At 31.0% G+C, this 15,489-nt stretch overlaps 4 protein-coding genes across 4 annotated transcripts; 1 reads left to right on the forward strand and 3 right to left on the reverse strand.

Annotated features, from left to right (window-relative positions):
- Positions 1-2,092: 2,092 nt before the first annotated feature.
- LOC123896617 (E3 ubiquitin-protein ligase MBR1-like) lies at positions 2,093-2,707 on the reverse strand. The gene has a single exon (XM_045946987.1). It carries the CDS (start codon positions 2,705-2,707, stop codon positions 2,093-2,095), a length of 615 nt encoding a protein of 204 aa, XP_045802943.1.
- Positions 2,708-4,975: 2,268 nt separating this feature from the next.
- LOC123899042 (zinc finger protein BALDIBIS-like) lies at positions 4,976-7,956 on the forward strand. Its single transcript, XM_045950093.1, has 4 exons — positions 4,976-5,443; positions 5,582-5,714; positions 5,858-6,257; positions 6,841-7,956. The coding sequence occupies exons 2-4, from the start codon at positions 5,624-5,626 to the stop codon at positions 7,664-7,666; spliced, it is 1,317 nt and encodes a 438-aa protein (XP_045806049.1). The 5' UTR covers positions 4,976-5,443; positions 5,582-5,623; the 3' UTR covers positions 7,667-7,956.
- Positions 7,957-9,617: 1,661 nt separating this feature from the next.
- On the reverse strand, positions 9,618-10,856 carry LOC123897611 (fasciclin-like arabinogalactan protein 12). The gene has a single exon (XM_045948323.1). The coding sequence runs from the start codon at positions 10,681-10,683 to the stop codon at positions 9,811-9,813; it is 873 nt and encodes a 290-aa protein (XP_045804279.1). The 5' UTR covers positions 10,684-10,856; the 3' UTR covers positions 9,618-9,810.
- A 3,420-nt stretch (positions 10,857-14,276) lies between these two features.
- LOC123899655 (fasciclin-like arabinogalactan protein 11) lies at positions 14,277-15,392 on the reverse strand. The gene has a single exon (XM_045950842.1). The coding sequence runs from the start codon at positions 15,292-15,294 to the stop codon at positions 14,440-14,442; it is 855 nt and encodes a 284-aa protein (XP_045806798.1). The 5' UTR covers positions 15,295-15,392; the 3' UTR covers positions 14,277-14,439.
- Between the last annotated feature and the right edge of the window lie 97 nt (positions 15,393-15,489).

The raw sequence follows: 15,489 nt of genomic DNA on the forward strand, positions 1-15,489 counted from the left end.
TAATACCCAAGCTCAAGTTGCCGAACCGTTTCTATAACAGCCATTGAAGATAGTTTGGATAGATCAAATCAAATACAAAATATTTAGGTGAGGTCTACCCTAACGTTTGATAATTGAGATATTTACCTAACAAATAATAATCAATGAGAACAAGTCACGTTACACGTAGATTTACATATGACACCCATAAGTAATTTGTAATTAACATTTCTTTCACATATATATAATTTATTTTTATTTGTTGATAGTAAATATCCAAATTATAGAGGAATAAATTTGAAAAAACTAAATATTTATCTTTAATTCATTAACACGTGCAATTTAATTTTTTTATTAAAATAAAAAAATACCTTGTTGAAGAGAGAGAATGGGAAGCAAAATTGGTGAGGTTGTAGTTCTCAAACTTTCTTTCTCTATGAGCTGACAATATTCGTTTTGTGGGCTCCTCACTCCAAACAAACAAAGCAATGCCTCACTCAGACACTCACTCATGTTCACGGACGGCATCAACCTTTAACCCCACCATTTTTCTCTCTATCCCCGTCCCTTTCTTCATACTATACCACATTTCCATTAATTATACAATTATGGCATAATCATTTTCATAATTGCCTCTATAATATAATCCCAACACCTACGTGTCATGCTCTTACGAGTACGCTAGGTTTGTGTCGGTAAAAGAACTCAAGTTTTATCTGAAGAGATAAAAGAGAGAACTTCGATGGATCAATGGAAGAAATGCTTCGAGCTGAAGGTTAGAATCCGAGTCAATATAAGTTTGAGGTGGAGGTCGATATTAGAGTGAGACATACCTTAGGAGATGGTGAAGAGTTGTATATATAGGCCAATGGATATGGAATTGGGCCGATAAATGTGACATTGAATTTGATTCAGCCCAAAAATTTGATCTAGAACAGTGTAAATTCAATTTCTAAATCATATTTTTCTTCCGATTTCAAATATAAGTAAAAACGATGCAACGATCAAATAATATATATTAGGTATAGACCAACTTCAAAAAAATTCAAACGATTTAACATTTATTTGATATTAAAATGAACGTAGTAATAATCTTTTTAGAAATATAAAATAATCTCATGGTCATGTGTATACTAGATGCTTGATCATTAAAATATGATCTTGTTAACAAGTGCTTTCGGGGCACTTGAATTGCTCCTAATGAGTAATATCGCGACTGCTCCTCTTAATTTTGTCTCACAAATTGGTTTTTATTGATTAAAATAGCTTATATATAATATAATAGTCACATGAATTAAGATATACGAGTAATAAAGTTAATTAGTATCAAACTTACTAAATTATCCTAAATATTCCTAATCAAATTTCTAATTTTTGAGTAAAAATATACACGGGACCATTATTTGTCACTGAAACATAAAAAATTGAATAAATAAGTTTACAAGAAATAATTAACACAATAATTCAACTTATATTTTAACAATATTATATAACAAATTTTTAAATATTTAATTTTAAATAAATTTTCTACATTAATATAGTGAAAAACTCAAATATCGATGGACAAGTGCGAATGCACGGGTCTTTAAATTAGTATTTTATATAACTTCTTTTTGCAAAAAAAATAACAACTACGGAACACTAGTTTGATTGAAACACACGGATTCTTCTCTTCAATTTAAATTTTCTCCATACACAAGTCAAAAATTAAACCCTTTATCACTTGCTTAAGGGGTATAAATCTCTTACTACTTAAATCAATCTAGTGTTGATTAGAATTTCGTTTGAAAATTAAAAGTAAGATCGTAGTTATAAGTTATAACAATATTCTCAATTTGACTCAAATTAAAAAGTATAAAATTTTAAATTCTTAAACTGCCAACGTACATGATTCAAAGTTTGCTAATAATACTAAGATAATCTCCATTACAATAAGATAAGATAAATAACACAAAACCTAATACTATTTTACTATAGTGAAGTAAAATCAATACTGCCAAATTGTTTTTAAAGACTGAATTTTCCTTCATACTATTTCAATATACATCAAATTTCTAATATAGTGAATATACATCGATAAATGTATACCCTAATCAAGTCGAGGAAATTCCATTCATACTATTTGACAATTCCGGCACAATGGACACCAGAAGAATGATCTTTGAGTAATGCATTTTTTGAGCCACTGCAAAATGCAATCTTTGTGAAAAATATGCAAGCACTTCGTCTTAACAAATTGAATCTTCGAACCACTAGAGAACTCTTCCAAACAAAATGTGCATTGTTTTATAGAATAACGAGAATCTTGATCTATTTCAACTTTCTCCAATGAATCCACAATAAGTTTAGATGCAAAACATGCATGTTGGTGATTTTCTTGATTCATATAACTATGATCTTTAATATTCCATGTAGTAACATCACCAACAAAAAGCATAACATCCATCTCCCAAGAATCATACGAAGACATTTGCCTAGCACATTCACCAATATGAGGCAAAATTTCTTTCAATATTGGATGAAAAATAGGCAAGGATGAAAAGTAGCCATATAAAGGGTTATTGTTTCCCTTTTTTAAGATTGTTCTTCCATCACACTTGCATAAAATGTTGCTAGGAACCAACAATGTTTCATTGGTCACATTGATTGAGACTTTATCAATGGTTTTTATGGGCAAATTTTCTTCGATGAAAATAAAATTAATGTGGAAGGTGCCACTAGATGCCATGGATGAATGAAGTATTTGCAACAAGTATGATCAAGGAAGTTATTTGGTTTCAAGAATGAAGTATTTGTAACTTTTTTAGGGTTTGTGAGATGGATTTAATTTGTTAAGCATAGACCATATTTATAGTGTGAATGCTCTCAAAAGAATAAAAGGATAAGTGATATATTTATTCGTTAAACAAAGATAATTCTTATCTTTTATAGAGAAATCAAAACTTGATAATTACGGTATCTTATTAGGATTTGGTTAGCTAAATTTATGATATTATATTTTATACGATTATACTTATTTAAATAAACATCATTATTGTAAAAAGATATTATAGATAAATATCATTATTTAATATTAATCATTAAAATGTACCCAAAAAAAATTAATGGTTAAAAGAAGGCCGATAAATTTTCAGCGAAAACAAATATTTTAAAAAGATTAGATTAGATTTTCTAAAAAAAAAGATTAGATTAGATATTTCTGTAAAAATAAATTTTAAAAATAGATATTTTTTTATTTAAAAAAAAAAGATATTGACAACAAAAGATTCTTTTTGATTTTTTTTTTCAATCAAAAAGATTGTTTTATTTTTACTCAAACACGAAAGATTGTTTTGACCGACGATAAAAAAGGAATTTCAAATATGTACATAATAAAACCAATCTTAAGTTACCTAAAAAAACCAATCTTAAATTAAATCTTTTGATTTAGCTAAACAGAACAACAAAATACTGGTCCTATGGTTAGAAGAAGTCCAGGCCACTCATTGCTTGTATATGTTGTAGTGCCCGTTTAACCCTCCTTATCTTACCCTTAAAAGTTACTTTAAGAATAAAGTTAAAAATAAAAAATTTAAATTTAAACTTAAATTTGTTTGGTATTTATTACATTAATTAATAATTAGTAGGAAAAAAATGAGGTAATTATAAAACTTCATTCGTTTTCCAAAACTGCAAATAATCAAATATTTAAAACAAAAATTATTTATGGACACTTACAACACCTTTTTTGAAAAAGCACTTACAACACCTAATTAATCACATATAAGAATATGAATATTTAGTTGAGTATACCTAATTCAATCGTACAAAATCGATTTCTTAGTTAAAAATCTCTAAAATGACTCTTAGAAATTAGAATTTTAACTTAATTCAACCATACAATATTGACTTATAAAATAAAAATTATTTTTATTTATAAACTCATATTTAAATCATCTTACTCCTATCAGACATTTCTTAACACAAAGTATACAAAATATTGGTAAGCATGTAGTCCCTTCGTCCCAAAACTTTAGTCCTTTTAGAGTTTTGCACAGAGATTAAGAAATGATAAAAATTGATAAGTTAAGTCGTTTTTACCCTTACTTTATTAAGAAAGGAAAAATATATTTAAGGCTTAATTGCACTTTTGGTCCCTTATCTTTATTTTAGGTTTCAAGTTGGTTCTTATCTTTTAAAAGTTTCAAGTTGGTCCCTTATCTTTTCTGCAGGTTTCAATTTGGTCCCTTCCGTCAAATTTTTCACTTTTACCGTTAAATTTGGACACGTGTCATCTTTTCATGGGTGGTTTCTTTTTGCCACGTGTCCAAATTTAACGGTAAAAGTGAAAAATTTGACGGAAGGGACCAAATTGAATCCTTCAGAAAAGATAAGGGACCAACTTGAAACTTTTAAAAGATAATGGACCAAAAGTGAAATTAAGCCTATATTTAATTAATGTTTTAGCTTTAGTAAGGGTACAAATGGTAAAGTATCACTAATTGTGCATTGGTTTCTTAAAAGAACTAAATATTCGGGACAGTAAAAGGACCAAAGATTTGGGACGGAGGGAGTATTATTTTATTTTTGAATAGAAAATATATTATATATTAATATAAAAAATGAAAATAGTACGACAGAAGATTCTAAACAACAAAGAGGCACTAACCACACTCAACTAGAACCCAACAATGTCTAAGGTAAGACAGAAAAATAAACAGACAAATAAAACTACAAGAAAACACAAACAAACTAGAACCCTCAAAATCACCACCTCAAGAAAAAGAATATCCATCATGAAGAGAGAGTCAAGGATCAACCACAGGTAGGACAAAAAAATAAGAGGACCTTTAATCTCTCTGGCCCATCGAGACGATCAACACGACACTCCAACAAACTCTACCGGTTCCAGCATAAAGTAGGACAATCATGTATCATTGTTGTATTCCAAACACGGAGCACTTGTTAAAGCCTATATATACACACACACAAAATATTTCCAATAGATTACTAAGTGGACAAGGTGAATCAATGCTCCATGAATCTAACTTAAAAGATACTATATACACACATAACATTAAATTAAGTTGTAAGTTTGAACCAATGCTAGTGCTGATAGTGTACCTCAAACAACAGTTGGAAAAGGCATAACTATAGCAGCTGATTTTTATAAACCTTATAGTTTTACATAATTTTAGCAAGGTATATACTTAGCACAGCAGTATATATGGAGTGAGAAAGTGAGAGATAGAGAGAGAAAGAGGGTATAGTACGTACGTGGTCCATCATACTATACTAGTCTACATGGCTGACTGACTTACACTCACAGTCACAGCAGCCAGCCGTGTTGATAATTATACAAGAAAACCAAGTCAAGTGTGAAGCAACTTATTCATTTCTACTTCTCTTTGCTTAATTGCTTGCTACCTCAATTCTCAACTTATATTAAACCCTTCTTCTGCTACTACTTCCTCTCTATTCACATGTAACATCAATTTCTATTTCTTATCATATATCATATATATCATAGTAGTAGTAGTACTTTAATTTCTTGTCTCAAATAAAAAGTGAAAAAATCAGTATATATATAATTCAACTGATTATTGTTATTTTGTTTTGGCAGCTAGAACTAGCTTAATTAATTAATTCAATTAAATATTCAAAGATGATGTCTCAAGAAGCAGTTTCTGTTCCATCCAACTCAAACCCTAATTCAAATTCAGTTAAAAGAAAAAGAAGTCTACCAGGAAATCCAGGTAAGTTCTTCTCTTTCTCTTTATCTCTTCTACACACAATTTTTTTTGTATGTGATATGAAATTATATGGTAAAAATAATACTAATTAATTCATAGTTAACTTAACATAATAAGTTTGTTGATTATAAGCATATATGTTGCAGATCCAGATTCAGAAGTGATTGCTCTATCACCAAAATCGTTGATGACAACAAACCGGTTCATCTGCGAAGTATGCAACAAGGGTTTCAAGAGAGACCAAAACCTACAGTTACATAGAAGAGGACACAATCTTCCATGGAAGCTTAAGCAGAGAAATCCTCTAGAAGTAATAAGGAGGAAGGTGTACGTGTGTCCGGAGAAGAGCTGCGTGCACCACGAGCCTAGTAGAGCTTTAGGAGATTTAACAGGGATTAAAAAGCACTTTAGTAGAAAGCACGGTGAGAAGAAGTGGAAGTGTGATAAGTGTTCGAAGAAATATGCAGTTCAATCTGATTGGAAGGCTCATAGTAAGATTTGTGGTACTAGAGAGTACAGATGTGATTGTGGGACACTATTCTCCAGGTATACACATACATGCATTATTTGAACCATAACATTGTTGATATACTTCAATGTGTATGCGTAGTTTTTACTACAACTATATGGTCAAACTGTGATTCTGTCTAACTCACCGTCAATCTAAACATCACTTAAGAATTGACCATATATAGCAAATTTGAGTGTGATTCATCTTGCATGAGTTTAAGTAAGTTTCATAATAACATTAGATTATATAATTTACATTTTATTCCATTTCATTCCATTTTTTTATCATACTGATAAAGTTAATTTGTTGCTTTAATTCTTAACATTGCATTAAATCTCATGGTTAGTAAATTTTTCACAAATTTTTGGTATAAATATTTTGAGATTCTGCACACGAGTACGTATATAAGTATGCTTTAAATCAAGGCGAGTTTGACAAAATCATTGTAGCACTGTGATTTTGTTGAAGCTCATCATAAGTGCAGTTTGTGTTTTTGAAAATCACGGTGATTCTGCCAAACTCAATCCAAACATGTAGTAATTCTTCTTTGATATGATAGAAGTAATTAAGGACCATTTTGCTAATTATTTATTAATTGTGTGATGATTGACAAATCAGGAAGGACAGCTTCTTAACACATAGAGCCTTTTGTGAATCCTTGGTAGAAAGAAATGCAAGAATAGGTTCAATTCCATCCAACTTTGGAAACAATCTTATGATCAACACTCAACTACAGAGAATTCCTCATCAAGGTTTATTTGGGCTTAATCAAGAATTTGGTGGACCAGGCCCAGAAACATTCATGGCAACAAATTTTCCCAACAATAACAATATCCCTCATAATTTATTATTCTCATCATCAGCATCAGGAACAAACTCTGATTTAGAATTAGTCCTCACAAATAACATGAACACAACTTTTGGTTCATTGTTACCACAAGGACAATGGAATATGAATTACCGTTACAATGAACATCAAACTGCAGAAGCATCATTTATAAGTAGTGGGGGTCTATCTATGCCTATGTCTATGAATATGATGCATGCTCCTCAAGGAGTACTATTAAAGCTAGAACAACAACAAGAAGAAGACAAAATTATGCATGCTGATTTGTCTCATTTGTATACTCATAATCAATTACAAGAAGGTCCAAGTCATCACGTGTCAACAATGGAATCTACAACTACAAATGTTATGATCAATGGTAATAATAATAATAACAATAATGTTGCTGCTTTCAATAATAGTAATAATATTGTTGAAATGAAGAAATTGTTCAACCAAGGAAATGTTCTGCATGATGGAGACAAACATGAATTGAGCTTAACTAGAGATTTTCTTGGTGTTGAGTCATTGAAGTTGCCACAACAGGAGGTTCCTAGGTTTAATCCAATAGGATCTGTCATGCACATGCAAAATGATCAGTTTGGTGGACACTACTGATGAAGTTAATTGCAATATGTAGTATAGTGAAGTTTTTTTTTTGTCAGGTAGCCCAGTAGCTAGAAATTCTATCTTTTTAAGATGAATAAGCGGAGTGTTCAGGGTTCAAACCCTGACTCCTGCATATATCCTTACCAACTGAGCTAAGTTCACGGGACTGTAGTATAGTGAAGTTTTGTATGATTATATATACACAAAGATATTATAAATTACTATATATGTTAATGTTAACATTTAGCAGCAGCAGAAAAATACAATACTCGTGACCCTAATATTTTCTGTGTTGAGAAGCATGCAAACAGTATAGTGAGATATGATATGTGTTATATATATATATATATATATATATATATATATATATTATAGATCACGTGATATTCATAGCTAGAGACATCCCGTGAGAGAGGTAGGGGCCATTGCATCTTGTTACGTAAGAGACAAACAATATATATACAATGGTTTTTCTTAAATTATATATCTCTTATGAATTATAGTATATAGTACTAGTTAATAATTATAATGTAGGGCAAAGAAGCTTGAAAGAGAAATGACGCGGTTTTTCTCTCCATGCTTTACAGTTGGAGTATATATAGAAAGAGAGAACTTTACAGTGTCAGATATATATGGGGTACTGGCTGGCGTCTATGACCTACTTTCTTTGTTTTTAGTGACCTTTCAGCTGTGAAGGCCGTGTGAAATTTTTTGTGACTAAAACTAATGTAAGTTGGTAGATGCATTCTGGCTACTTGCAAATTGCAATTACCGACTCGCCAAAATCTCTATTGTCATTTGAGTTGGTTACTCCTCGTGGTATTCTTGAGTTTTTGGATGTGGGTGTGTGTGGGAAAAGTAAATTCGGGTAGTTGTTAATTTGGCATGTTATCATGTGGTTATCATGTGGACTATATAAAATTTCTGAAATGATGCAATTTTTTTGGAGTGGAACCTCTTCTATTGAATATTTGGTAGATATATACGATGAAACTTTAATCTCTCGAAAATTATTTCTAGGTAAAATGATGGCTTCCTAAAGATGAGAGAACCTCTTTTACCGTAATGTATTAAGTAATCTACAGAGTAATAGTTTTAATAACTTTATAAGGATGCAAAACTTAATACATTATAGCAAACTACAAAAATCTAGTTGTCAAACCCATAATCTTTTTTAGATAGTAATAGTATTAATAAATTAGGGGTGCAAAATTTAATATATTACTTGTTTGACGAATTTGTTTCAAAAAGTGTTCGAAGAATGACTTGTCTTAAGTAGTTAGAAAATATTTTATTGTTATTAATTAGAACATGAATCTATTTACGTTAATTACGAGGATGATTATTTTGTTTTTGCTATTTGCAATTTAAAGTGAGAATAATTCTTTAAAAAAATTGCATTTTATTTTTTGACCTCCAAAAACTCAAATTGGACCCTGTGGAGAGGTTGCCACAATCGCAGTTGTTAGCCGCCATTTGAAACCACGACTCTAACATTTGATAGCTTAAACATACAGAGGTTATTACTCCCTTCGGTCCTTATTGTAAGAAGAAGTTGGTTTTTTAGATTCATAGAAAGTTTGGTGTATTTGGTCTATAATATGGATCAAATACATTTAACATTCTATAAATCTCAAAAGTAAATTTTTTTTTATAATAAGAACCGGAAGGATGAGTATAAAGTAACATCACATAAATAAATTGAAGGATTTCAGTATAATTGTTTTTTAGGATATAGTATGCATTTAGAATGGACCTACAAAATTATGTGAGTTACATTAAAAGTCTCAAAATGATGTAATTTTCTTCGAGTTCCATTGTGTTAAGCAATTGGTGGATATAAAAACCTTCAACATTTTTTTTATTAATTAAAAATAAGATGATTATGATTATGAGTTCATACAAAATTTATATGCATAGTTGAATTTGTCCAATATAAACCTTCCAAAAAGAGTTCAGATACATACATAACGTAGATATACACTTTTATTTATTAGAACGAATTCACATAGATATACACTTCCCTCCCTTTTCACTTTCCATGCCCAATCATAAACACTCAAAAAACATCACTGTATCATAGTAGCCATTGCAAAAGGAAAATAAAAAAATCAATGTGTCATAGTAGCTTAATATGTCACATAACACCCGTTCTAGTAGATTTTGTTGTAAAAACCTCCCACAAACACAATTCCAACAAGTGCCACCAATGTTCCACACATGTCGATCCTCATAGCACCCGAGGTCACAGTTGGAACAACTTGCGACGATGAAGAATCATCTGAAGACACGGGTTTCTCCTTATCTGCCTTCGGCGCCTTAGCATCCTCAATAGTAGTAGGTGCCGGTGCTAAAGCTGGTACCTCTGCTACAATTTTCTTAGTAGGAAAAAATTCCGACGGAATAAGCACTTTACCAACCTTATAAATAGCAAGATGTTTATCCGAATATATAATTCCACTAATCGTTGTGTTAACATGTCCGGTTGAAATGTTCACATTTCCACCATAACTAATCACATTAAGTTCAACTTTTCCAGGTTTGTTACCGGCAAGTGTTCGAACCGGGTTAGTTAAAGTATCGAAATTTGAGCTAGATACAAAATCAGGAACGACGTGGAATTGAAGTAGTTCGAGTTTTTGTTCGTTTGAGAGTGTGTTGAGGAATCCTGGTTTAAGTTCTGAGAAGGCGGAATCCTCTGGCGCCAAAATGGTTAAGCCGCCGGATTTTATGGTTAAGAGTTGTGAGTTTAATTGGTTGATTAGTTGGGTTGTTTTCATGAGACGGAGGAAGATGTTGAATGAATTAGCTTGTTTTAGGATTTGAGCTATGTTTGTTGAGGAAGTTTCAGGGGTATTGTTGTCATTTGGTGATTGGGGTAATGTAGGGATTAAGGGTTTTGTTGGGGCTGAAGTTGGTGATTGAATTGGTGACGTGGCAGGAGATACTGCTGCTAAAGTGGTGGAACATAAGAGGGAAATAACTAGTAGTGAGATGCATAAGAGAGATTGGTTTTGAGAATTCATTATTTTGGGGTATGATTATGGGAATTGTAGTTGCAATGATTGTTTGATTGATGAATTGGAAAGATATGGAGTTGTGTGGTTTTATATTGAGATTTTAAGGGAAATGATTGGTGGGTGAGTGGTTTGGTTAATTGTGATTTGTGAACTTAATAATATTGTTATATATGGTTGGGAGATTTGGGTGTTGTGTCTATTGAGATGGATATATATGATGGAAACTTTGAAGGTGGTAAGTTAGGCAGTGTGAGGTGTAGAGATCCATAAGATGTTAGAAGAATTTGATGTGTGCAAATAAGCAAATTGTAATGTGATTTTCTAGTGTAAAATCTCATTATTTGGTAAGGATATTAAGATGTCATAGAAGATTGAACAAGTGGACCAATTTTGTTTTTATCTATTTTTTGCTTGTGAATGTAGGGAAAAGAGAGTGAGAGTTCAATTTGATGTATGTTATTATTGTCAAGAAAAGCTCAATGTGCAAGGAGGCGTGCAAGATTATACTAGAAGAGGAGAAATACTTGGGTGGATCACCTCAAATGAAAATTACTTGCAAAATATGAATGTAGATATATGAATGTGTAGCTATGTACTACATAAATATAAAAGATATACATTCATATATCTACATGAATCCGGTATAGATTATGTAGTATTATTGTTTTTATTTGGCTTAGTTGGGTGTAACCGGAATAAACTATTCATTGTTTTTTAATTATATGTTTGCTATGGTCAAATTGAAGTGTTAACTTGGACTTGTGACATATCATCTGCTTTTGGATGATTCTTATTCTCAAAAATCATATTATGTGTTTGCTGAGGTCACAGTTGGAACAACGATGAAGAACTTCTCTCCTCAGATTTGTGTTAAAACTACACTTGTTTAAAGTGTTCCGGTAACAATTTTCAAGTTATTCTTGAAATATATACACACCATAACACTTGTTTAAGTGTTCCGATAAAAGTAACAAAAACGATTTTGTAAAAAATCAAATTGGAATAGATTTGGAAAGTGTTTCGATAAAATGTATCAAATTGGAACTGTTGAAGTGTACGGAAACATCATAGTGGAGAGGTGTACACATATCCCGAAAAAGTTGAATAGAATATAGTAAAAAATGTAGGGGAAAATTTGGATCGAAATGAATCTACAAATCTGAACAAAACAAACACCGTGTGAAGATGGGATAACACATGCAATATTTTTATGTTTAAAAAATAGTTGAAAGTTTACCTTGTTTATTAACATATATGAAGAATTGACATTTGAAAAATGACATAATTTAATGAACTTGATATTACCACATTTCTTAAACTCGTTCTTTAATCCAGAGTGACTTATGCTGGATATTACGAAACGAAATACACTACGAATAACGAACTTGATATTACCATTTTGTCGATCTTCTTTTATTTGATTTGAATTCGAAAACTTCTCATCTCTTCTCTTACAAGGCAGCTAACGATGGCGGGATTGTTGAAGCTCAACCTCATTTCAATTGATAATGATGATGATGATGATGATATACATTGTAAGATAATTATTTCTTTTTCATCTTTTATACTAATTCTCAATCAATAATTCTCTAATTCTAATTCTGTAGCAAACATCACATAACCTTTCATGAAGATCAAGATCAAAGATACAGTGTTGTTTGTGAGCTCAATTGTTGATTGGGTAGCTGAAGGGTTCGCTTGGAAAGAGGATTCCTCGATTGAGTTTGGGGTACCTAGGTTTATAGAATTAGTGCAATTGCTGCTTTGCGACTAGGTGGATGGTCGGGAATTGGGTGAACATAGCATTGAGTTATCTGAGTTGGTTGCGGACCCTCATTCAGGTCCGAAAGATCTCGTGTTCTCTTTTATCACTTCAAGAGAATCGTTTTGCTTGGTAAAGGTCAAATATGATTTTCGGGTAGGTTATTAAGCTAAGTTAATTTATTTATTATTTTATTTTTCTCATTTGACTTCGGTTTGAGGAATTTTATTGTTTTGTTTATTATTTTACTTTTAGATTTACCACACATATGTGCGTGACAAGATTAAAGACAGACTGTTTACCGTGTCTTTCTTCCCGAACTAGGATCCATGGGTGATGTATACGTTATGTACTTTCTTCCCCCAACAAGGTAAATTTTCTAGTAAGCTGTCAAGGGATGGTGTCGGACCTCAGAGCCACTATGCTCCTCGTGGGAATGAAATAGTTTATTATTATTGGGAGAACCAACAGATTTATGTTAAAAAGTACATTTGTTTAAAGTACGCTTGTTTAAAGTATTTCGGTAACAATTTCAAGTTATTCTTGAAATATATGCACATACTGGAACACTTGTTTAAAGTGTTACGATAAAAGTAACAATTTCAAGTTATTTTTGAATAAATATTGTTGTGAAACCTTAACAACAAAAAAAATCACATGCGGGGTGAATTACACAATTCCCAAATTGTTATGTTTATTTAGTAACGTCTCAAAAGATTATAGAGTAAATTACACTTCTTTCTCTTGAAAAAAGCTTGAATTATACTCATTTCTTATGTTAAAATATACACTTTAATCCATTTTAACATAATTTTTTTTTTTTTTGTGGTAACAATTAACTTTAAAGAATTATTTAATGTCAAAAAACTTTACAGTCATCATTTAATAAATTAATTTCTTTAAAAATTTAGTGTTAATTTTATGATTTTAGAATATAAATTTCAATTTAAAATATTTTTTAATTAGCTTTAATAATTTGGCTAGTATTGTTATTATATATTTTGTATAACTTCAAATTTTAAGACAATGTTTAAAACTATACGTAAATAATGTGAATAAAAAATTATGAAAACATATGCATATGGTAATTTTAGTGTAAATTATGAAAACTTATCTTTTTTAAAGTATGTGGCTTTTTTATTTATTTATCTTTTCGAGTAATATTAAATTTATTTATTTTTATGCAAACTCAATCTTAAATTTATAATTGCTTATGCGAAGAGACATCCAAACACTTCAATTTATGTAAGTATTTTTTAACGAACATATCCAAACGTAAATAACTTATTAAGCATAAGAGCTTATAAAGTAAGGTCTCGTATTAAAAGCTCTAATACTATAAGCATTCGTGTAAGTTGTTTATCCAAGCGGGCCCTTAGTAAAAGAAGATTGAATTACACTCATTTCTTATGTTAAAATATACACTTTAATCCATTTTAACATAAATATTTTTTTTTTGTGGTAACAATTAACTTTAAAGAATTATTTAATGTCAAAAAACTTTACAGTCATTTAATAAATTAATTTTCCTTTCTTTAAAAGTTTATTGTTAATTTTATGATTTTAGAATATAAATTTCAATTTAAAATATTTTTTAATTAGCTTTAATAATTTGTCTTGTATTGTTATTATATATTTTGTATAACTTCAAAGTTTAAGACGCTGTTTAAAACTATATGTAAATAATGTGAATAAAAAATTATGAAAACATATGCATATGGTAAATTTTAGTGTAAGCTATGAAATATTGAAATCCATTATATGCACCTCTTCACTCAATGCTATCTTCAAATTTCTTTTCATCCAATATCCATAGAGAATGTTTCAATTTGATGCATATATAAATTTAATAAAATTACTCAAATCATATATTCAAACAATTTTACAAGGAAAAATAATGAACATGGTTCAAACCAACAACAGAATTAACTGAAAAAACAAAGTGCAAAGATAAAAGATCATTCAACTGCAGGTGCCAAATGGATGATGAATGATGATTTTCAACTCCATAACATTGTCACTGCAACAAAAGCTATTCCAATAGAAATCAATTTTGTTGCTTGAATTCCAAGTAAACTCATTGCTCCAGAACTTTTCTGATCCTGTGTTGTTGATGATTCATCATCATCTTCTGCAGAAGAAGATTTCCCTTTATCAGCTTTAGGTGCTTTTGCAGAAGCAACAGGAGCAGAAGCAGGTGCCTTGGTCCCGAAGAAATCAAGAGGAAGCAAAACTTTATCTAAACGATATATAGCAAGTTTGTTATCTTGATACACTACACCGGTAACAGTGGCATTAACCACGCCGGTTGAAAGATTAACATTGTTACCGGACGATTCCACGTTCAACGGAAGCTTTAAAGGGTCTTTACCGGCTACCGTCTCAACTGGGTTACTAAGAGAATCAAAATTATTGCTGTCAACAAACTGTGGAAGAATGTGGAATTGTAAAAGTTCGATTTTTTTGCCTTCGTTTAGTGAGTTGAGGAACCCTGCTTTGAGATGCGAGAAAGCTGAATCATCCGGTGCAAAGATTGTTAAACCGCCGCCTTTTGCTGTTATGAGCTGTGAGTTTATGTTGTTCATGATTTCTGTTGTTTTTAGAAGACGGGTTAGGATGGTGAATGTTTTCGCCTTTTTGAGGATTTTCGTGATGTCGTCAGGTGTGGAATCGGTGTCTGGTGAAGTTGGTAGTGTCGGGACTAATGGTTTTGACGATGTTGGTGATGATGCTTTTGGTGCCGGGGCTTGTTTAGGTGATGCCACCGGTGCTGTTGCTGTTGCTGCTATGTTGGGAGAATACAATGAGGAGAACATGAGTAGAAAGAGTGAGAAGGAAAATATAATTTGTTTCATGTTTGGCTTGGTGATTAGAGATTATTATTATGAAGGAATGAATATAAATGATTGGATTTTTTGTTGATTTGTGTGTTGGATTTGTTGATTAGAGGGTAAGGAGGGGGTGGATTTATATAGAGGCTAATGAAATGATTGTTAGGTGTAATGTTATAGTTCTATAGTTGTGTTTTTTGGTGATATAAATAACCTGTC

Source organism: Trifolium pratense, linkage group LG7 (genome assembly GCF_020283565.1).
Source record: "Trifolium pratense cultivar HEN17-A07 linkage group LG7, ARS_RC_1.1, whole genome shotgun sequence".
Classification (NCBI taxonomy): Eukaryota; Viridiplantae; Streptophyta; class Magnoliopsida; order Fabales; family Fabaceae; genus Trifolium; species Trifolium pratense.

Coding starts and splice junctions, on each gene's coding strand:
- LOC123896617 (XM_045946987.1), bottom strand. CDS start 2,707: ATGGCATCTAGTGGCACCTTCCACATTAATTTTATTTTCATCGAAGAA.
- LOC123899042 (XM_045950093.1), top strand. CDS start 5,624: ATGATGTCTCAAGAAGCAGTTTCTGTTCCATCCAACTCAAACCCTAAT. Junction 5,715..5,857: donor AAGTCTACCAGGAAATCCAG/GTAAGTTCTTCT, acceptor TATATGTTGCAG/ATCCAGATTCAGAAGTGATT. Junction 6,258..6,840: donor TGTGGGACACTATTCTCCAG/GTATACACATAC, acceptor TTGACAAATCAG/GAAGGACAGCTTCTTAACAC.
- LOC123897611 (XM_045948323.1), bottom strand. CDS start 10,683: ATGAATTCTCAAAACCAATCTCTCTTATGCATCTCACTACTAGTTATT.
- LOC123899655 (XM_045950842.1), bottom strand. CDS start 15,294: ATGAAACAAATTATATTTTCCTTCTCACTCTTTCTACTCATGTTCTCC.